General features: G+C 48.2%; 1 protein-coding gene across 9 annotated transcripts in view; it reads right to left on the reverse strand.

Moving 5' to 3' along the window:
* The window catches only part of LOC119953289 (myosin-16), a 456,622-nt gene that overhangs the window by 280,430 nt on the left and 152,926 nt on the right, over positions 1 to 23,266 (reverse strand). For 3 of the 9 annotated variants that reach the window (XM_038777389.1, XM_038777388.1, XM_038777387.1), the window contains exon 3: positions 1,916 to 2,143. The exons of 2 other annotated variants lie outside the window; for them this stretch is intronic. In XM_038777389.1, coding sequence (XP_038633317.1) covers positions 1,916 to 2,143 — 228 coding nt within the window. Of the gene's footprint in view, positions 1 to 1,915; positions 2,144 to 5,073; positions 5,389 to 23,266 lie in introns of those variants that run through there. 4 more of the 9 variants (XM_038777395.1, XM_038777394.1, XM_038777390.1 and 1 more) reach the window with 3 other exon arrangements.

Genomic DNA, 23,266 nt, shown 5'->3' on the forward strand with positions numbered 1-23,266 from the left:
TACAAACAGAAAACATAGGAGTACATGGACTTTCAGCTCTGCTGCTATAAAGATACATAAAGCAGAACCAATTGTTCAAATGCAGTTACATTCCTAGATGAAGATCACATCTATTGACCAACTTTAGTTGCCCGCCGAAGCTGCCATAGGTATTTCTCTTCAAATCACTGCAATCTTTGTAGTGAAAGAGTTTCAATTACCTTTGTACTGTATAGCTATAGAATTAGCACATTGAAAACTTTCAGCAATATTCCCACACAGAACATTGCAGCAATGTTCTGTGCTCCTGTTCTCTTGAATATTACTATTATAATTCCCTAAATGAGTCCAAGATGTGAATTATGGTCTTGAGCCATGCGCTTTACATTCAATCCTTTCTTTGTGTTGAGTGAGCTAAGGTCAGTCACAGTGGCAGGAGGAGGAGGGGTGTTGCACCCTAGTCCCAGCACCCCAGACTAAGGGAAAGGAAGATAAATAAATCAAGGAGGGGGTTCCTGCTGCTGACCGCCATTCAGATTTCCCTCCTGGAAACACAATATGGAAAAGCACAGTGCTCCCTGTGGTTGAATTGACTGCGCGTGCAGGGGAATGGTCATGCTGGATGTGAAGGTGCTGTGGCTGTGCGATTCCCTATGCAGTGAGCTTCTCATTCCCAACCACAGGAATTGGCAGGTCCAAGTGGAATGTACAATGCAGGAAGAGGAAGTGGGGTCAGACACACCCATTGCACACCTCCCTAATGGACCAGCATTACTTCTGATTTAGTTTTGGATAGGGGTGATGTGGTCAAAGTTGGGGGAAGACATGGGAAGACAGAGAGAAATGGGACGAGGAAAGTAACAAAATGAATGGGAAGCAAGAAGAAAATTGTGCCAAAAAATGATAAAGACATGAAAGGAGCATTGCTTTGATTTTATTTTCTGACGGCCATTACTGTGGTACATCAGGGCGGCACGTTGGTGCAGTGGTTAGCACTGCTGCCTCATGGTGCTGAGAACCCGGGTTCGATCCCGGCCCCGGGTCACTGTCCGTGTGGAGTTTGCACATTCTCTCCCCCCCCCCCCCCCCGTGTCTGCGTGGGTCTCACCCCCACAACCCAAAGATGTGCAGGTGGAGAAGGATTGGCCATGCTAAATTGCCCCTTAATTGGAAAATTTTCAAAAAATGACTGTGTACCTCCTTCACTGAACCCCTTACACCAGACATCCTCACATCACCACCATACTCAGCCTGCTTGCTACCTTTATCTCCATTCCAAACCACAACAACGAAAAACAGGTTTGGCTCAGACGCACAAAAAAGATGGACAACTGCCCCAGTACTGGCCGAAAGAGTCAAATGGTTTTTGAACCGGTTACTGAACCAATGCTCTTCCAAACGATGTAAGATGCCAATTGAGAGATGATCTGACGATAGAATCAGGCATTAATGTTAAACAAATTGCCTTGCGGACAAAGTTCATTCTTGGACGGATATTCAACTAATATTGATCAAGTTGGGATTTCTGAATTCGATAGGGCATTGATTGAAATCCCCCCTCTCACAAATGCATGAGAATGCAGCATAGATTTCAATAAACCTTTGTACCGACTCCCACTGCACACACTTCCCTGATTCAATTCGAATAATGTCAGAGCCTCGGCTTTGGGTGTCCTAGAATCAGATAACTAGTTTCATGAACAGGGAAATCCCATCCCGCAATCCATCACATTTCAGAAGGCTCATCACTGTCTGCAATGGGCTTGTTCCGCTAGCTGCCCTCACTGGGCTGCTGATTAAATGATGAATGGGCGCTGTGCTATCGATCTGGCCCCACACTTGCCTGCAGTTTAACAAGAGGTTTAATCCAAGCATAGCATTTCCCCCTTGGCCAATTAGTTATGCGTTGATCAGGTTTCTACTGAACGCCACCCACCTGCTTCTCCGTCTCCACTTTGATGAGCGTGGACTCCAATTCTTCAATGTCTGCCCTGAGGTCGCAGCATTCCGATTCCAGCTTGCACTTCTGGGCGCTCAGCTGGGTGGTGCAGATCTCCTCCTCCAGCAGCCGCTCCTTCAGCTCTGCGACCTGCGACTCCAGTTCTAGTTTCACCTTCAGCAGCTGCGTGCAACGCCGCTCAATGTCAGAGAGGTTCTCCTGTTCCTGTGAAAATGATTGGCAGCGGTTCAGGGCAGGACTCCGATGATTTACAGTCTGCATTGTCTCTGTGTTGCATAGAATCGGGGGCTGTGTGTGTGTGTGTGTGTGTGAGAGAGAGAGAGAGCACTGTCAGCATTCCTCACTAAATGAAGACCAGGTTCCACTTTAGAACAGGAGAGTTGCCTGTGTAAGAGAGCCGAGCCTCTATCCTGCACCAACGGATCTGGTTACAACATCAACACACGAAATAGCTCAATTCCGAAGGAAAATGAAAGCTCCCATCCTGTATCTGCCTTTCCGACCTTGTTTAACAGGACGGCAGAAGGTAGAGCTCAATCTGCAGGGGAGTGTTTCATTCTGCACCAAGTGTAGATGACTGTGGAAAATAACTGTACACGGTCTTTGCAGAACACTAGATGTTTCCACAACTGTACAGCGAATCCAAACACATCGCTTTTTGTGTAAATGTACATGTAGCTGGTTAACAGTGGTTATGTACCATTTGCCTTCTGTCTCTCTAAAATTGGCAAATAGCCAATCGAAAAGAGCCTGCTCTTGCCTCTCAACCATAGAAGGTGAATGAATGTATCTTTTAAAAAAATTATTTTTGTAACCATTTCCCTTCTTTGTCCCACTGAGATTTATTGGGGGAATTTAAAAAATGACAATTGGGCTTCTAAAAGTGCTACTCCTGCTACCAGGCCCTCTACAATAGTGATTCCCCAATGAGTACTGTTGCTTCTTATTTTTATTACTGCTATATTTGTTTTTTAATGTTCTTGTAAAGTCATTGACCTGTGTGACGGACTGAAGGCAGCAGTGAGAGTGATCTCAAAAAACTTGTACTGAAGCAGCTGAATCATGGGTTCATACTTAATGACTCGTACCATTATTGATGTGACTTGAGTTTCTTTATACTGTTTTTCTGCTTTTCTGGGATACGTCACCCCCTGGTGCCTTTAGTTTTAAGGAACATCAGCGTTGGAGAATCTGAATATTGTTTGCGTTAATTCCTGACAAACTATCCCTCTTTCCTTCTTCTGAAGAGATTTCTGCAGGTAATTTCCATAGGTCACCCAGTGATTTTGTACAAGTGGCCACTCTTGACTTGAGCTGGGATAGCGAGTTCCAGGATAATTCAACCATGGAAGGCATCACATCCAATCTTGATCCTGAATCTCCTTTGACATCCACACACCCATATGGGTATTCCAGTCCAATGTGGTTCTAGACAGCGGTCAGGCGTTGGAACTCACTGATGTTTCCCCCCCCCCCCCTACCCTCCATCAAGTTCCCAACTGTTACCCTCGCTGGGGGTGCATCTCAGAGACCTCTTGTTCAATGTGGCTTCTGGCATTAATACCGCTTGAAAGAGCAAACAGAGAAAGCTGCTTATGGCAAAAAAAAAACCCTCTTCAAACAACTTCTTCATGAAGTCTGACAGCACAGTAGGAGGCCATTTGTTCCATCGTGTTGAAAGGGTTATCCAATCGGTCCCGTTGCCCATAGCCCTGTACATTCTTTTTTCAGTAATATATTCAATCCCTTTTTTGAGTGTTCCGGATGATCACAACTTGCTGTGCCAAATAATTTCATTTTGTGAACTGCACTCGACTAAGATGCAGAAGTGCAATCGTTTCATTAAGAACAATCGAGTTCAAAAGCACAACACAATTTTATTCTCAAAACTTGGGAGAACACGTGTTTCAATCTACCCAGACTGATAATGAAACAAAATCAGAATTTCACACTAATTGTGAATATCAAATTTAATGTTCCTTAAAACTGCATTTACGGGTCACACTAAAGATTAACAGCAATGAACCTGCAAGTCCAAGGAATTCCATAAAAAATAGAAACATAAGCATTGCCTGGGAAACTCAAACATGAAGCACACTGACATACATTTGACTGTCAGGGAAACCAGACATTGAGATGCACTGGGCTGAGGGAAGCATGGAAATCATTGGTGCTCAAATGCATAAAAATTCATAGAAATTAGACACCGTGAACAGACAGACCAACGGGGAACTAGTTATTAAGTCTCTGAGGTGCACTCGAACCAGGAACTTTAGTATCTATAGAAACGTGTTGCATGGGATCGACAGGGGGAATGAAATATCAAGCAAATGCACTGGGAAACCAGCTGACACAGAGAGCTGAGAAGCATCGACAAACGGATTCAGGGAAACCAAACATTAAGACCACACATTTAAACTATGGCTTTCTTCTCTGTTGTGTGGGCTGCATCCTGGGAGAGTCTCAAACACCTAACTCGCAACATCCATAGCACATCAGTGCGTGCCAGATTATCCATTCACTAAAAAATGATTTACAGCCTCCCAGCTCTTTTGAAATACATTGCCAATGATTCACACGGCAACTAAAGGGCTAAACAGCGCCTCATCACGATTTCCGATAAACCCCATCAGCATCAACAACTTTGAGCTTCTGCACCAACTCTCAAATGAGTGTCGGAATCAATCTTGCCGGAAAGTCAAGTGAAATGTTTCAGCCTTGACTTGATAATCCCAACTCCAACCCTTTGTCTAAAGCAGGCTGTAATGTTCGATTTTTCGATCACACATTGGAACCTTTCGGACTTTTGATGACATACATTTAAATGGACGAGGTTAAGAGTTTCGAAGAAACTATTTTGTCATGCAAAACCCCAAAGAGTTAAGTTCTGAATACTCAAGGGAGGCTGAACTTGTACCGACAGAACAATTAACAAACCAACTGTGTTCAATTATAGTGTACCTCACTAGCCAGCCTAGTGCAATCTGCTTCAACTTTTCCTTTCCTCTCTCATTGGCCAATGCTACAGCGGGGTTGAACAGTGAGTTCATTCTTCCACACAGGCTAGGCGAACGGGATGAAAGAAAGCAAGTTGCTGAAGAGGGAGAATTCGCAAGCGAAAGGGAAATACATACAGCAGCTATCCTTTCCTCCAGCGTCACGCTGTAGTTATCCCAGTCTAGATCTTCCTCTTCTGTCTCCAGCTCCACTCCGTCGGCTGCTTCTGACTCATCGGACAGAGACCGTGATCTCTGCAAGCTGCGAATTCTTGACATTTCTCGGCTGCCCAGCTTTGAGCCCCCTACTTCAAAGTGCACACCTGCCTGCCTGGCTGCCGAGTGCTGAAAAAGGCAGGACAGGGCTCAACTTGATTTACTGAGTAGGGAGCCAACTGTGTCGGGAGCCTCCTGGGTTAGAAAGGTGGTCAGCTTCGCCCTGCAGTTACACCTTAAAACTCAACCCTCCTGTGTGTGTGCGCGCGTTTTCCCCCTCTCTCTTGGATGATCTCTTCCTGCAGATACCTCTTTGCTCACTGCCTTGAACATATGCCATCAGAGTGTAAGAACCACTCTGCTATTTGACACTTTCACTTGCCACAGTGAGGCACAGCAAGCTGACTCAGCACCTCACTAAATAAGACTGGCCTTCAGGAAGGTAATTTGTATCCGTATGAGCTCCAGCATCTCAGTAAACTCTCCACTCTACATATGTTGCACTCTATGAACCTCCAGCTTGGTGCAGGTGTTCTATTCATAAACCAGGTTCCCCACCGCAGGTGCCTTTAGGCTATGTATTAAGAATAGAACAACTGAATGTTTAGAGGCCTAATGAATCAATAGGTGGTAACTTAACTACAAACTTCATTGGTAACTAGAGAGCACAATATCCCCTGCCCTGCCCACACCAGTTCTTCCAGTAAATTCCTGGTGCGTTTCTATGTATAGTTTTTATTTCCTCTCAAGAAACATCATTTCTATCATAGCAGAAAAAAAATCAATATTCTGCATATATTATTCCCTGAAAGCAAATAGCTACTTTACACTCTCACAGCCTGTGTTGTTAAAACCAAATCTCCACGTGTTTCAGAACAGTCTAGGATCGAGACCTGCATTCAAATGTCCTCGCACACTGTTTTTGTGTGTTCTCAATTTTGAGCTTCATTAAAATGTACGTTGTGATAGTGAATGTATTACTATCAAAGCAAAGGGCAGTGGTCAATGATCATTTCTATGGCTGGAGGGCTGTTTCCACTGCAGTTCCGCAAAGTTCGGTACTGGGTCCCATGATATATATCAATGGTTTAAACTTAAATGTAGGGACCATGATTATAAGTGACAGACAAATATGGCCACGTTAGGAAGAAATCTATAGACGAGGAAGATACCAAAGGATATCAATTTCCAGCACCATAGCCTACAAGATTGTAGACTGAGAGCTAGAAAATGGGATTAATCTTGATTACTCTTTTGGTTGACAGTCACGATGGCTGAATGCTCTCCTTCTGTACTGTAAACTATGTTTTTATGAATGTAAATTGGACAAATTCAGGAAGACGGAAGGATTTGCTATCCGGGTTATCCTCAAGGCAACGACTGGTCCCTGTTGAAGTGCTACAACTAGTGTTAGCTTCCTTGTCCTGGGAAAGGAAAAAATCAACCTGATCCTGATTGCTATCTAGTGGCCCTCTGTCCTCAGGCATCCGTGATTAGAACTGAGGTTTGGTCATGAGTCCCCACAGTCAATTAGCCTGCGACTAGGCAAGTACATTTCAATGCAATGGGGAAAGGAGTGGGATTGATTGGACAGCTCTTTCAAAGAGTCGACAGAGGGAAGATGTGTGCAATAGGCTCTTTGGTGTTGTACGATTATATGGCTAACTGGACTGGGCTTAAATACAGGGAACATGGATGGAGTAAGCGACGTCAGGAGGGGAAAGGGAAAATAGATGAACAAAGCAAATCGGGTCCTTTCAACTAATGATTTAAGATACAGTACTTGAGTATTTGATTGGATTGGATTGGATTTGTTTATTGTCATGTGTACCGAGGTACAGTGAAAAGTATTTTTCTGCAAGCAGCTCAACAGATCATTCAGTACATGGAAGAAAAGGGAATTAAACAAAATTCAAGAAAATACATGAGAATACATAATAGGGCAACACAAGATATATAATGTAACTACATAAGCATTGGCATCGGTTGAAGCATACAGGGTGTAGTGTATGTTAATGAGGTCAGTCGATAAGAGGGTCATTTAGGAGTCTGGTGACAGTGGGGAAGAAGCTGTTTTTGAGTCTGTTCGTGCGTGTTCTCAGACTTCTGAATCTCCTGCCCGATGGAAGAAGTTGGAAAAGTGAGTAAGCCGGGTGGGAGGGATCCTTGATTATGCTGCCCGCTTTCCCCCGGCAGTGGGAGGTGTAGATGGAATCAATGGATGGGAGGCAGGTTCGTGTGATGGACTGGGCGGTAGTCACGACTCTCTGAAGTTCCTTGCGGTCCTGGGCCGAGCAGTTGCCATACCAGGCTGTGATGCAGCCGATAGGATGCTTTCTATAGTGCATCTGTAAAAGTTGGTAAGGGTTAATGTGGACATGCCGAATTTCTTTAGTTTCCTGAGGAAGTATAGGCGCTGTTGTGCTTTCTTGGTGATAGCGTCGACGTGAGTGGACCAGGATAGATTTTTGGTGATGTGCACCCCTAGGAAATTGAAACTGCTCACCATCTCCACCTCGGCTCCGTTGATGCTGACAGGGGTGTGTACAGTACTTTGCTTTCTGAAGTCGATGACCAGCTCTTTAGTTTTGCTGGCATTGAGGGAGAGATTGTTGTCGTTACACCACTCCACTAGTTCTCTATCTCCCTCCTGTATTCGGACTCATCGTTATTCGAGATCCGGCCCACTATGGTCGTATCGTCAGCAAACTTGTAGCTGGAGTTGGAACCAAGTTTTGCCACGCAGTCATGTGTATACAGGGAGTAGAGTAGGGGGCTAAGTACGCAGCCTTGCGGGGCACCGGTATTGAGGACTATTGTGGAGGAGGTGTTGGTGTTCATTCTTACTGACTGTGGTCTGTTGGTCAGAAAGTCAAGGATCCAGTTGCAGAGTGGAGAGCCAAGTCCTAGGTTTTGGAGCTTTGATATGAGCGTGGCTGGGATTATGGTGTTGAAGGCGGAGCTGTAGTCAATAAATAGGGGTCTGATGTAGGAGTCCTTGTTTTCGAGATGCTCTCGGGATGAGTGTAGGGCCAGGGAAATGGCATCTGATGTGGACCGGTTGCGACGGTATGCAAATTGAAGTGGGACATGATCTCCTCAAAATTGTCCTGCACAGTACCAATTTTACAAAGGGTTCAATTTGACAGGTGAGAAGTTTTGCAAGCATTTTCAACAGGAAGTGGGCCTCTTGCATATTTTAAGGGCACAAGATACGAGTCCTTTATCCATGCCAGAAGCAGGCTTAAGGCCCTCTGCAAGACTGGTTACCACTCAGGGAGTCCTCATCCCAACTCTACATTAAAGGAATCGATTAGATAGATAGAGAAATACAGCACAGAACAGGCCCTTCGGCCCACGATGTTGTGCCAAACTTTTGTCCTAGGTTAATCATAGAATTTTTGACACTAAGGGCAATTTATCATGGCCAATCCACCCAACCTGCACATATTGGACTGTGGGAGGAAACGGGAGCACACGGAGGAAACCCACGCAGACACGGGGAGGATGTGCAGACTCCACACAGACAGTGACATGAGTCGAAATCGAACCTGGGACCCTGGAGCTGTGAAGCAATTGTGCTATCCACAATGCTACCGTGCTGCCCTTAAGAAGAAATTAATCTACACTCCATTATTCTACCCTAATTCATGTACCTATCCAATAGTCGCTTGAAGGTCCCTAACGTTTCCGACTCAACTACTTCCACAGGCAGTGCATTCCATGCCCCCACTACTCTCTGGGTAAAGAACCTACCTCTGACTTCCCCCCTATATCTTCCACCATTTACCTTAAATTTATGTCCCCTTGTAATGTTTTGTTCCACCTGGGGAAAAAGTCTCTGACTATCTACTCTATCTACTACCCTGATCATCTTATAAGCCTCTATCAAGTCGCCCCTCATCCTTCTCCGTTCTAATGAGAAAAGGCCTCAACCTTTCCTCGTAAGACCTACTCTCCAGTCCAGGCAACATCCTGGTAAATCTCCTTTGCACCTTTTCCAAAGCTTCCACGTCCTTCCTAAAATGAGGTGACCAGAACTGCACACAGTACTCCAAATGTGGCCTGACCAAGGTTTTGTACAGGTGCATCATCACCTCATGGCTCTTAAATTCAATCCCTCTGCTAATGAACGCTAGCACACCATAGGCCTTCTTCACATCTCTATCCACTTGAGTGGCAACTTTCAAAGATCTATGAACATAGACCCCAAGATCTCTCTGCTCCTCTACATTGCCAAGAACCCTACCGTTAACCCTGTATTCCACATTCATATTTGTCCTTCCAAAATGGACAACCTCACACTTATCAGGGTTAAACTCCATCTGCCACTTCTCAGCCCAGCTCTGCATCCTATCTATGTCTCTTTGAAGCCGACAACAGCCCTCCTCACTATCCACAACTCCACCAATCTTCGTATCATCTGCAAATTTACTGACCCACCCTTCAACTCCCTCATCCAAGTCGTTAATGAAAATCACAAACAGCAGAGGACCCAGAACTGATCCCTGCGGTACGCCACTGGTAACTGGGCTCCAGGCTGAATATTTGCCATCCACCACCATTCTCTGTCTTCTATCGGTTAGCCAGTTTGTTATGCAACTGGCCAAATTTCCCACTATCCCATGCCTCCTTACTTTCTGCATAAGCCTACCATGGGGAACCTTATCAAATGCCTTACTAAAATCCATGTACACTATATCCACTGCTTTACCTTCATCCACATGCTTGGTCACCTCCTCAAAGAAGTCAATACGACTTGTAAGGCAAGACCTACCCCTCTCAAATCCTTGCTGACTATCCCTAATCAAGCAGTGCCTTTCCAGATGCTCAGAAATCCTATCCCTCAGTATCCTTTCCATTACTTTGCCCACCACCGAAGTAAGACTAACTGGCCTGTAGTTCCCAGGGTTATCCCTATTCCCTTTTTTGAACAGGGGCACGACATTCGCCACTCTACAATCCTCTGGTACCATTCCTGTTGACAGCGAGGACGAAAAGATCATTGCCAACGGCTCTGAAATTTCATTTCTTGCTTCCCATAGAATCCTTGGATATATCCCGTCAGGCCCGGGGGACTTGTCTATCCTCAAGTTTTTCAAAACGCCCAACACATCTTCCTTCCTAACAAGTATCTCCTCGAGCTTACCAGTCTGTTTCACACTGTCCTCTCCAACAATATGGCCCCTCTCGTTTGTAAATACTGAAGAAAAATACTTGTTCAAGACCTCTCCTATCTCTTCAGACTCAATACACAATCTCCCGCTACTGTCCTTGATCGGACCTACCCTCGCTCTAGTCATTCTCATATTTCTCACATATGTGCAAAAGGCCTTGAGGTTTTCCTTGATCTTACCCGCCAAAGATTTTTCATGCCCTCTCTTAGCTCTCCTAATCCCTTTCTTCAGTTCCCTCCTGGCTATCTTGTATCCCTCCAGCGCCCTGTCTGAACCTTGTTTCCTCAGCCTTACATAAGTCTCCTTCTTCCTCTTAAGAAGACATTCAACCTCTCTTGTCAACCATGGTTCCCTCACTCGACCATCTCTTCCCTGCCTGACAGGGACATACATATCAAAAACACGCAGTACCTGTTCCTTGAACAAGTTCCACATTTCACTTGTGTCCTTCCCTGACAGCCTATGTTCCCAACTTATGCACTTCAATTCTTGTCTGACAGCATTGTATTTACCCTTCCCCCAATTATAAACCTTGCCCTGTTGCACGCACCTATCCCTCTCCATAACTAAAGTGAAAGTCACAGAATTGTGGTCACTACCTCCAAAATGCTCCCCCACTAACAAATCTACCACCTGCCGTGGTTCATTACCAAGTACCAAATCCAATATGGCCTCCCCTCTGGTCGGACAATCTACATATTGTGTTAGAAAAGCTTTCAGGACACACTGCACAAACATTACCCCATCCAAACTATTTGATCTAAAGAGTTTCGACTCAATGTTTGGGAAGTTGAGGTCACCCATGACTACTACCCTGTGACTTTTGCACCTTTCCAAAATCTGCTTCCCAATCAGTTCCTCCACATCTCTGCTGCTATTGGGGGGCCTGTAGAAAACTCCCAACAGGGTGACTGCTCTTTCCTATTTCTGACTTCAACCCATATTATCTCAGTAGGCAGATCCTCCTCGAACTGCCTTTCTGCAGCTGTTATACTATCTCTAATTAACAATGCCACCCCCCCCCCCACCCCCACCTCTTTTCCCATCCTCCCTACCATCCTCCCTAATCTTGTTGAACCATCTATAACCAGGGACCTCCAACAACCATTTCTGCCCCTCTTCTATCCAAGTTTCCGTGCTGGCCACCACATCGTAGTCCCAAGTACCGATCCATGCCTTAAGTTCACCCACCTTATTCCTGATGCTTCTTGCATTGAAGTATACACACTTCAACCCATCTCCTTGCCTGCAAGCACTCTCCTTTGTCAGTGTTACCTTCCCCACTGCATCACTACGTGCTTTGACGTCCTGAATATCGGCTTCCTTAGTTGCTGGACTACAAATCCGGTTCCCATTCCCCTGCCAAATTAGTTTAAACCCTCCCGAAGACTACTAGAAAACCTCCCCCCAGGATATTGGTGTCCCTCTGGTTCAGATGCAACCCATCCTGCTTGTACAGATCCCACCTTCCCCAGAATGCACTCCAATTATCCAAATACCTGAAGCCCTCCCTCCTACACCATTCCTGCAGCCACGTGTTCAACTGCACTCTCTCCCTATTCCTAGCCTCGCTGTCACTTGGCACCGGCAACAAACCAGAGATGACAACTCTGTCTGTCCTGGCCTTTAACTTCCAGCCTAACTCACTAAACTTGTTTATTACCTCTACACCCCTTGTCCTACCTACGTCATTGGGACCAATGTGCACCACGACTTCTTTTTTAAAAAAAATAATTTTTACTGGAATTTTTGAAAAATATATATCAACAGAACAATAATAACAATAATAATAATAAACACCCCCCGGCACCTGTAACAATGCATATAACAAACCCCCCCACCCCCCCAACCCAATAAACAACAAAATAAATTAACAATAAGCAAATTAACTTAAACACTATTCCCCCCCCCCCCCCCCCCCCCCCCCCCCCCCGGTTGCTGCTGTTGCTGACCTAGTACCTTATCGTTGAGCCAGAAAGTCGAGGAAAGGCTGCCACCTCCTAAAGAACCCTTGTACCGACCCCCTCAGGGCGAATTTGACCCTCTCCAGCTGAATGAATCCCGCCATGTCATTAATCCAGGTCTCCACGCTCGGAGGTCTCGCATCTTTCCACTGCAGCAAGATCCTCCGCCGGGCTACTAGGGACGCAAAGGCCAAAACATCGGCCTCTTTCGCCTCCTGCACTCCCGGCTCCAACCCAACCCCAAATATTGCGAGTCCCCAGCCTGGCTTGACCCTGGATCCCACCACCCTCGACACCGTCCTCGCCACCCCCTTCCAGAACTCCTCCAGTGCCGGGAATGCCCAGAACATATGGGCATGGTTCGCTGGACTCCCCGAACACCTGACGCACCTGTCTTCGCCCCCAAAGAACCTACTCATCCTAGATCCGGACATGTGGGCCCGGTGCAGCACCTTGAACTGGATGAGACTCAGCCTCACACATGAAGAGGAGGAGTTCACCCTCTCCAGGGCATCAGCCCATGTACCCTCCTCAATCTGCTCCCCCAGCTCCACCTCCCACTTAGCATTCAGCTCCTCTACCGACGCCTCCCCCACCTCGTGCATTACCTGGTAGATGTCAGACACCTTCCCATCCCCGACCCACATCCCCGAAAGCACCCTATCCCTTACTCCCCTGCGGGGGCAGCAAAGGGAACCCCTCCACCTGTCGCCTAGCAAACGCCTTGACCTGAAGGTACCTGAACATATTCCCGGGGGAGCTCAAACGTCTCCTCCAGATCACCAAGGCTCCCGTCAATAAACAGGTCTCCCAACTTCCTAATGCCTGCCCTGTGCCACCCCAGGAACCCGCCATCCATGTTCCCTGGGACAAACCGGTGGTTCCCCCGCAGCGGGGCCTCCACTGAGCCCCCCACTTCCCCCCTGTGTCGCCTCCACTGCCCCCAAATTGTGAGGGTAGCCGCCACCACCGGGCTCGTAGTGTACCTCGTTGGAGGGAGCGGTAGTGGCACCGTTACCAGTGCCTTCAGGCTCGTGCCTCCACAGGACGCCATCTCCATCCATTTCCATTCTGCCCCCTCCCCATCCATTACCCACTTACGTACCATCGAGATGTTAGCCGCCCAATAGTACCCAGAGAGGTTGGGCAGCGCCAGCCCCCCTCTATCCCTGCCCCGCTCCAAAAAGACCCTCCTTACCCTCGGAGTCCCGTGCGCCTAATCAAATCCCAGAATGCTGCTGTTCACCCTCCTAAAAATGGCCCTCGGAACGAAAATGGGGAGGCACTGAAACAAAAACCGAAACCTCGGGAGCACCGTCATTTTAATGGACTGTACTCTACCCGCCAACGACAACGGCAGCATGTGCCACCTTTTAAATTCCTCCTCCATCTGCTCCACCAACCTAGTAAAATTGAGCTTGTGCAGAGTCCCCCAGCTCCTAGCCACCTGAACCCTCAGGCAACTAAAACTCCTCGCTGCCCTCTTTAGCGGGAGCCTACCAATCCCCTCCTCCTGATCTCCCGGGTGTACGACAAACAGCTCACTCTTGCCCAGGTTCAATTTATATCCCGAGAAACTCCCGAACTCAGCAAGAATCTCCATCACCTCCGGCCATCCCCCCACCGGGTCTGCTACATACAACAGCAAGTCGTTCACATACAGCGACACTCGGTGCTCCTCCCCATCTTGCACCAAACCCCTCCACCTCCTCGACTCCCTGAGAGCCATGGCAAGAGGCTCAATTGCAAACGCAAAAAGCAAGGGGGACAGGGGGCACCCCTGCCTCATCCCACGGTGGAGCCTAAAGTACTCGGACCTCCTCCTATTTGTCGCTACACTCGCCATCGGGGCCTCATACAGCAACCTCACCCATTTAATAAACCCCACCCCAAACCCGAACCTTTCCAACACCTCCCACAAGTACCCCCACTCAACCCTGTCAAAGGCCTTCTCTGCGTCCAATGCCACCACAATCTCCGCCTCTCCTTCTGCTGCCGGCATCATTATCACATTTAGCAGCCTTCGCACGTTAGTGTTCAGCTGCCTCCCCTTCACAAAACCCGTCTGATCTTCATGTACCACCCCCGGCACCCAGTCCTCTATTCTAGTGGCCAAGATCTTCGCCAGCAACTTGGCGTCTACATTCAGCAGTGAAATCGGCCTGTATGATCTGCACTGCAAGGGGTCCTTATCACGCTGCAGGATCAGGGAGATTAGCGCCCAAGGCATCGTCGGGGGCAGACCACCCCCCTCCCATGCCTCGTTGAATGTCCTAACCAACAGGGGGCCCAGCAGGTCCGCGTATTTCTTATAAAATTCAACCGGGAACCCATCCTTTCCCGGCGCCTTCCCTGACTGCATGTGGCCAATGCCACTGACCAGCTCCTCCAACTCGATCGGCGCCCCCAGTCTCTCCACCTGCTCCTCCTGCACCCTTGGAAATTCTCCATTCCCCCTCCCACCGCCGGCGGCTCCGACCGGTACAGTTCCCTATAAAAGTCCCTAAAGACCTCATTGACCTCTGCCCCCTGCCGCACCACATTCCCATCTCTATCCTTCACTCCACCAATCTCCCTAGCCGCGTCCCGCTTACGAAGCTATTGTGCGAGAATCCTGCTCGCCTTCTCTCCATACTCATAGACCGCTCCCTGTGCCTTCCTCCACTGTGTCTCCGCCTTTCTGGTGGTCAATAAATCAAACTTGGCCTGCAAGCTACGCCGCTCCCCCAGCAATCCCTCCTCCGGGGCCTCCGTGTACCTCCTATCCACACTCAGCAGCTCCTCCACCAGTCTCTCCCTCTCCCTCCTCTCCCCCCTCTCCCTATGGGCTCGGATGGAGATCAGCTCCCCCCTAATCACTGCCTTCAGAGCCTCCCACACCATCCCCACCTGGACCTCCGCAGTATCATTGACCTCGAGGTACCTCTCGATACATCCCCGAACCCTCCTACACACCACCTCATCAGCCAACAACCCCACGTCCAGACGCCAAAGCGGGCGCTGGTCCCGCACCTCCCCCATCTCCAGATCCACCCAATGCGGAGCATGGTCCGAAATCGCAATAGCCGAACACTCGGCCTCCTCCACCCTCGGGACCAGTCCCTACTCAAAACAAAGAAATCAATGTGGGAATACACCCTGTGCACATGGGAGAAAAAAGAGTACTCCCGAGCCCTCGGCCTCCCGAACCTCCAGGGATCCACTCCTCCCATCTGGTCCACAAACCCCCTCAACACCTTGGCTGCCGCCGGCCTCCTGCCTGTCCTTGAACTAGAACGATCCAGTAGGAGATCCAGCACCGTATTGAAGTCCCCCCCCCATGATCAAGACCCCACCTCCAGGCCAGGAATGCGTCCCAACATACGCCTCATGAAACCAGCATCATCCCAATTTGGGGCGTACATATTAACCAACACCACCCTCTTCCCCTGCAGCTTACCGCTCTCCATCACATATCTGCCGCCACTATCAGCCACAACCTCAGACGCCTCAAACGCCACCCTCTTCCCCATCAGGATCGCCACCCCCCGGTTCTTCGAGACGAGCCCTGAGTGGAAAACCTGCCCCACCCACCCCTTCCTCAGACGGACCTGGTCCGCCACCTTCAGGTGGGTCTCCTGGAGCATGGCCACGTCTGCCTTCAGCCCCTTCAGATGCGAAAACACCCAGGCCCGCTTAACCGGCCCATTCAGCCCCCTCACGTTCCACGTAATCAGCCAGATCAGGGGGCACCCCACCCCCCTCCCCCTTCGACTAGCCATAGCCCATCGACTGCTCGCCCCTGGCCAGCACCCATTCGGCCCGTTTCCCACGGCGATAGAACCTCACCCCGACCCCCCAACCCGCACCAACTCCTCCCTGGCCAATCCAGCAGCAACCCGGTATCCTCCCCAGGCTAGGACCCCTCCTAGCCACGACTCTCCCTCCACTGTACTCCCATGAGCCAGCTGACTTCTGCTGACCCCGGCAACTCCCACTCTAACTCCGACCCCTCCCGAAATGAGGTCCCACCTCAGCTCCTTGGCACCGCTTTAGCGCGGGAAACCCGGTCTAATAACCACGACCCTCGCCACCAGCTCCACCCCCTCGTCCCGCAGTGCGGGAAACCAGAGAAAAGCCCGTGCTTTCACACTGCACCACCCCACCAACGCAGCTCCCAAACAGCAGTCCCAACCCAACCACCAACTCCGTACAAAGACACAGATCAACCACAAACCCCAGTACCACCCTTAGAACACAAAACCATAACCCACATCGTCCGAAAGCGAGAGAAAAAACAGAAACAAACAAAATAACCCGCTACAGCATAAAAAATGATACAAAAATAGAGAAACTCCCACAGCCCCCAATCTCTAGTTCGAGTCCAACTTTTCAGCCTGCACAAAGGCCCACGCTTCCTCCGGGGACTCAAAGTAGTGATGCCGGTCCTTGTAGGTGACCCACAGGCGCGCAGGCGGCAACATGCCGAACTTCACCTGCTTTCCGTGGAGCACCGCCTTCGTCCGGTTAAACCCGGCTCTCCGCTTGGCCACCTCCGCACTCCAGTCCTGGTAGATACGCACTACCGAATTCTCCCACTTACTACTCCTCACCTTCTTGGCCCATCGCAGAACACACTCCCGGTCACAGAACCGATGGAACTGCACCAGCACCGCCCGCGGGGGTTCATTCGCCTTAGGCCGCCTGGCCAGTACTCTGTGGGCCCCCTCCAGCTCCAGGGGCAGATGGAAGGATCCTGCCCCCACCAGCGAGTTCAACATTACGGCCACATAGGCCGGCAGGTCCGACCCCTCCAGCCCCTCCTCGAGGCCCAGGATCCGCAAGTTCTTCCTCCTTGCTCAAAACTCCATCTCCTCGAACCGATCTTGCCACTTTTTATGAAGTGCCCCGTGTATCTCCACCTTCCCCACAAGGGCCGAAACCTCCTCCTCACGCTCAGAGGCCTGCTGCTGCAACTCCAGTATCGCTGCACCCTGGGTTGTCTGGGTCTCCAGCAGCTTACTCGTTGTCACCTTCAGGGATTGCAACAACTCCCCTTTCAGCTCCGTGAAATAGCGCAGAAGGGCCGCCTGCTGCTCCTCAGCCCACTGCCTCCACTCCTCAGGGGCTCCACTGGCCGCCATTTTGTCCACCTTCCCCCGCTTTTCCAGGGGAGCTGCTGCCGTTTTTCTCCTCCCCCCACTTCGAGTCCGAACCATAAATCCCGGGGGGGTTTTGCTCCAGACCCCTTTATCCACCGGGAATCGTCGAATCAGCGCCGTTTGGGGCCTTAAAAGAGCCCACAAGTCCTATTAAAGCGGGAGCTGCCGAACGTGTGGCTTATCTCTGCATAGCCGCAACCGGAAGTCCGTGCACCACGACTTCTGGCTGCTCACCCTCCCCCTTCAGGATCCTGAAGACACGATCCGAGACATCCCTGGCCCTGGCACCCGGGAGGCAACATACCTTCCGGGAGTCTCGCTCGCGCCCACAGAATCTCCTATCTATTCCCCTAACCATTGATTCTCCTATTACTATTGCTTTTTTACGCTCCCCCCTTCCCTTCTGAGCCCCAGAGCCAGACTCAGTGCCAGAGGCCTGGCCGCTAGGGCCTTCCCCCGGTAGGTCATCCCCCCCCAACAGCATCCAAAATGGTATACTTGTTTTAAAGGGGAACGGCCACGAGGGATCCCTGCACTGTCTGTAAGGCAGCTACTCTTGTCCAGTACCTTGGGTGTGGCTACCTCCCTGTAACTCTTCTCGATAACCCTCTCTGCCTCCCGGATGATCCGAAGCTCATCCAGCTCCAGCTCCAGTTCCCTAACACAGTCTCTGAGAAGCTGGAGTTGGGTGCACTTCCCGCAGGTATAGTCAGCAGGGACATCAGTGGTATCCCTCACCACCCACATCCTGCAGGAGGAGCATGCAACTGCCCTAGCCTCCATCCCCTCTTACTTTACAGAATTAGCTGCCCGTAGTCCAACTGGACCTCTGCCCTCTGCTTCCAGTCAGCTGCACTGTAAACTCCTGGCTCTCTTCACGCTCTTTGATAAATATAGGAAATGAAATGTAAGGAACACCTTACTCCCTCCTCACCTAACTCCGTCAGTCATCAAACTCTCACTGTAGCACTCAAATGCAACCAGTTCAGCACTCCCTCAGTCACCAAACCCTCACTGTAGCACTCAAATGTAACCAGTTCAGCACTCTCTCAGTCACCAAACTCTCACTGTAGCACTCAAATGCAACCAGTTCAGCACTCCCTCAGTCACCAAACCCTCACTGTAGCACTCAAATGCAACCAGTTCAGCACTCCCTCAGTCACCAAACTCTCACTGTAGCACTCAAATACAACCAGTTCAGCACTCCAGTGCAAACAAAGTCTGCACTGTAACTAGCTCAGATTTATACTGTGACTCTAGCCTCTGAAAATGGCCTAATCCAATTAACTAATTACCAAGCTCCAGCTGCAAGTACCTACAAGTAGAACCTTGTTTAAAGCTGATTCAAAATTCACCTTCCTATAGACCAAACAGCAACTTTTAAGTTAATTAACTAAATAAAAGAAATACTAGACTTTAAATAAAAATTAACCCTTATACTCCGTCAGTCACCAAACTCTCACTGTAGCACTCAAATGCAACCAGTTCAGCACTCCAGTGCAAACGGATTAGCACCACATTCCCTGCTTCTTCCGCCCTCACCCAATTGCCATGATTCCCACACTAATGGAGGATGACACTGCTGGAAACCCTGCCTTTTGGAAGAGATGTTAATTTCAGGCCAATCTTGCCCTCTCAGGTGAATGTAAAAGGTCACAGGGACCTATTCAAAAACCAGCAGGAGAGGTCTCGCTGGTGCCACGGCCAATGTTTACCCCCAAACCAATGCCAAAAGCAGATGATTATGTCACTGCTGTTTGTGGGATCTTGCTGTGTGCAAATTGACTGCATAGTCACCACATGCCAACACTGACTACATTTAAGGAAGTACATCATTGGTTGCAATATGCTTGGGGACTTCCTGAGGTTTTGCCGGGTGCAATTTAAATGTAAGCGCTACATTTTTTGTTCCTTTTTCCTCATTTTATCTATCTCAGCACAGATCAAGGATGATAAAAGGCAACTTCCCATAGCAGAACCATGTGTACTGACCCACCGAATCTTTGGGATCCTCATTTCAGAAGAATTCTTTTTCTTTTCCAGAAGACTCAGCTATACATTTGCGCAGACATATATTTAGGTGCTAAATTTCTCGTTAAATGTTCTATTTTTGAAATAAGGGTCTTTGTTCTTCTGAATTACAAACATAAGACCATCTCAGAATTAAGACACGTAGGCCGTTGGACCTCTTTCTGTGCTGTAAAACTCTATGACTCTTTACCAAGATGATAGCTCTTGGTGATGCAAGTCCTTGACCTGCTGCACTATTACATGTGATACTTCTCTGCACCCACATTACTCATGCAACGTCATTGCAGGTAACTAGCTCTGTACCATCCACTAGTACCTTGGCTGACAGGAATCTCTCCCAGCGACCTAACACATGTTGGAAGGAGTTCCAAATTGATTAGATATTTCCATTTGCCCAGATTACAGACACACCTTCCTTGGTCATCAAGTCCTGGAGTGGGATTTGAACCCAGAATCTCTGGCTCTGAAGCAGGAATGTACGCATTGTACCACAAGACTTGCTTTGTGTGTTTAAGAGGAGGGGATATCAGACATAGTTCTCACTCGTGGTCAGTATCCTGCGATAATCCCCTGCTTGAAACTGCTTGTCAGCAAATATTGGGATTAAGGAGGGGTGTTGGTTTCAATGTGATGCCTATTTCACAGTTGAGTAGTTTGCTCAGCTCACATGAACCACTGATGAGCTAGCAAGATGCCAGCGAGCCCCAGCTTATTCTGGAGAAGGGAGCAGAAAATTGGCAGGAAGAAAGTATAACTTGTAGTCGAAAGCACACCTTCCAAAGCCATTTCAGGGAATTTTCTACTCAATTGAAACAATTAGAACTGAAAACTCCATCTATTGTCAACTTACTTCCAAGGATCAGATAAGAAATTTGAAAGTTGCAGGCAAGCTGCAACACATTTTCAACAGGGAATGGAAAAATAAGCTTTTGATGCTGAAGTGCAGTTCATTAAGGGCCACCATGTTCAATTAATCACATCCCTCCTATCACCTAGAGGGACATGGGACCTCCCGGTTTGAGTGACTGCCTTTGAGATAACGAGAGGGAGAAAATCTGATGGGAAGCTGGAGGAGGAAAGAAAAACTGTTTGATAAAACCTTGTGAGCACTGTTTTACATCAGCATTGACATATGCAGGTTTAGATGCATCTAACCATTCGGCAATCAGATTTTCCAAAGAAATTCCACACAGCATACAATTTTTATCGCAATGGTTTTTCATCAGTTTTCCACTCCATTGTCGTGCCCCCCACTCCATTCCCAGAGGTGGTGACTCATGCCGGAGTGAGGTTTATTACACGGCTACCCCGCAGTGGTACATCATCCAAATGGCTGTTCTAATTGGCTCCCAGCCCAACAAACCCTTGCTTTTAAAATATTTCCAAGGCTTCACCCTCCCTACCTTTTATAACCTCTTCCAGCTCTACAACACTTTGACTCTCTGCGCTTCTCCATTTCTCACCATTTATGTGTCCCCTACTTCTTTTGTGCTCCCACATCCCTCCAATGGCTGTCTGGGCCTCAAACTCTGGAATTCCTTCCCTAAACCCCCCATCTCTCCAGTTTGCTCTAGTTCATTCAGATACTCCTTAAGGCGTTAATAATAACCCTTTACATGGCTTGGTGTCAAATTCTGTCTGCTGAGGCCTCTGAGAAGATGCCTGTTAATGTCCTCACATATACATTTCTACAAGAGTATAGTGGTGAGGGACTTATTCTGGATGACCTATCCTCTCCCTTATCCATGTGTTCGAAAACCTTTGCTGCTGACTGAGTTGACGCCAACTAACTCACCTTAAAGTAGAAAATGCAGCAATTAATTTGCGCAAAGCAGTCTCCCAAATTGCAACGCGATAATAAGAAAGTATTCCGTCTTAGTGATGCAGGTTGCCTGATTAAGTATTAGCCAGGACATGGGAGAACTGCTCTGCTCTTCTTCAAAGAGTGGCACGGGATCTTCCACAAATACCTGAGATGGGAGACTGGGCCTTGATTTAATCTCTCTGAAAGGTGACATTTCCGACAATGCAGCAATCGCTCAGGTGATGCTGACATTAGGGCTGATTTTCATCTTTGCCGCCTTGGCGTTAAGAGTGGAAAAGTTAAGAGTTTTGGTCGATCACAGTGCCAAGCCAATTTCCTCGCTGTTATGAACGTGAATTTCTCCCTGGCAGACTCTTGTCTCTGCTGTCTGCTGAACCCACTCTTAATGCCCAATGTTGTGCAGTCAAACATCTGCCTCGATATCTGTAACTGCAGACAACCACCAGTCTACCGCAATCAACGCCCACTTGAAGGATATCATATCATTAAGGTAATTAAAGGAGAATGCTCATTCAGAATCTGAACCAAAGTATGCGTGCAACCTAACATGTGAAAACATAGCATAGAGATCACCCATTAATCAATGGGAATGCCAATCAGTCCCTGCCAGAAAAATAAATCCATAAAAATTGTAAGGCAAGATTTAGCAAGTATAACCCACAAATATATAACATAAATGCTGGACTGAATAAATAAGCTGACAAGCCACATCAAAAGCCTTCCACAAATCATGTTCTGTAGATAGAAGTGACAATGCCCTGTTGTGTGCACATTGGCTACAAAGTAATATAAATACACACTTAAAATACGAGGGCTATAAATTCCTCGCGTTTTAAAGAGAACATCAGTTAAAGTTCAACCTAAAGTACCTAATTGCAAATGCGATAAATTAAATTTCATAATTGTGTAATCTGCAGAAAAATCTTCTAGGCTTTAATCCAAGTCTTGATCAATACACACTTCAGAGATTTTTAAGAGAACTGCTTTTCCTCAGCCTGGACTTGTAAATACTTGTTTATTTTATTGCTTCCTGCTTCTCCAAGGAGACAGTGAATGATCACAAACCAGGCAAGAAATCTGGTTAATGCACATTGGACAAAGCAGTGTCAAGCATCCCTGCTCAGCGAAATTGACTTGAATTAGTTTATAATTGGATGTTGGTCTATTTAAAGGTGAAAATGAAAGATGATTCAGTTGAGATTTGCTCTGGTTAAGATTAAACCATTTCTCACAGTAAATGGGGTTGATTTTAGTCTGGGCACCCAAACATGGCACTAGGCACCCAGCGTGCATCCTGGCACTGTGACACAGTGGTTAACACTGCTGCCTCACAGCGGGAGGGACTTTGGGTTTGATTCTGGCCTTGGGAGACTGTGTGGAGTTTGCACGTTCTCCCCATTTCAACGTGGGTTTCCTCTCACAGTCCAAAGATGTGCATGTTAGGTGTGGTTATGGGTACAGGTTGGGGAGTGGGCCTAGGTAGGGTGCTCTTTCGCAAGGTTGATGAAGACACAATGGACCAAATGGCCTCCTTCTTCACCACCGTTGGGATTCTATGACTGAAGGCCTTATCATAATACTCGGCAGGTGCTCCTCGCATTGGGCTGGTTTAGCTCACCAGGCTAAATCGCTGGCTTTTAAAGCAGACCAAGCAGGCCAGCAGCACGGTTCGATTCCCGTACCAGCCTCCCCGGACAGGCGCCGGAATGTGGCGACTAGGGGCTTTTCACAGTAACTTCATTGAAGTCTACTCGTGACAATAAGCAATTTTCATTTTCATTCATTGATCACACCTCTACAGGCAGCTCGCATGTTAGAAGACATCAATGTCAGGTCACCTTCCAAGCTGACAATGGTCCTCAGGTAAATTCAAGTGGAGGAGAGTGGAGCAAATGTTGAGGTTGGACAGGGTGGCAATAGGGGTGTTCAACAATTGTAATTCCAGTAGAGCGGGGAACTCATGGTTCCTCTGCAGAA

The sequence above is a fragment of the Scyliorhinus canicula genome, chromosome 18 (assembly GCF_902713615.1).
Source record: "Scyliorhinus canicula chromosome 18, sScyCan1.1, whole genome shotgun sequence".
Lineage (NCBI taxonomy): Eukaryota > Metazoa > Chordata > Chondrichthyes > Carcharhiniformes > Scyliorhinidae > Scyliorhinus > Scyliorhinus canicula.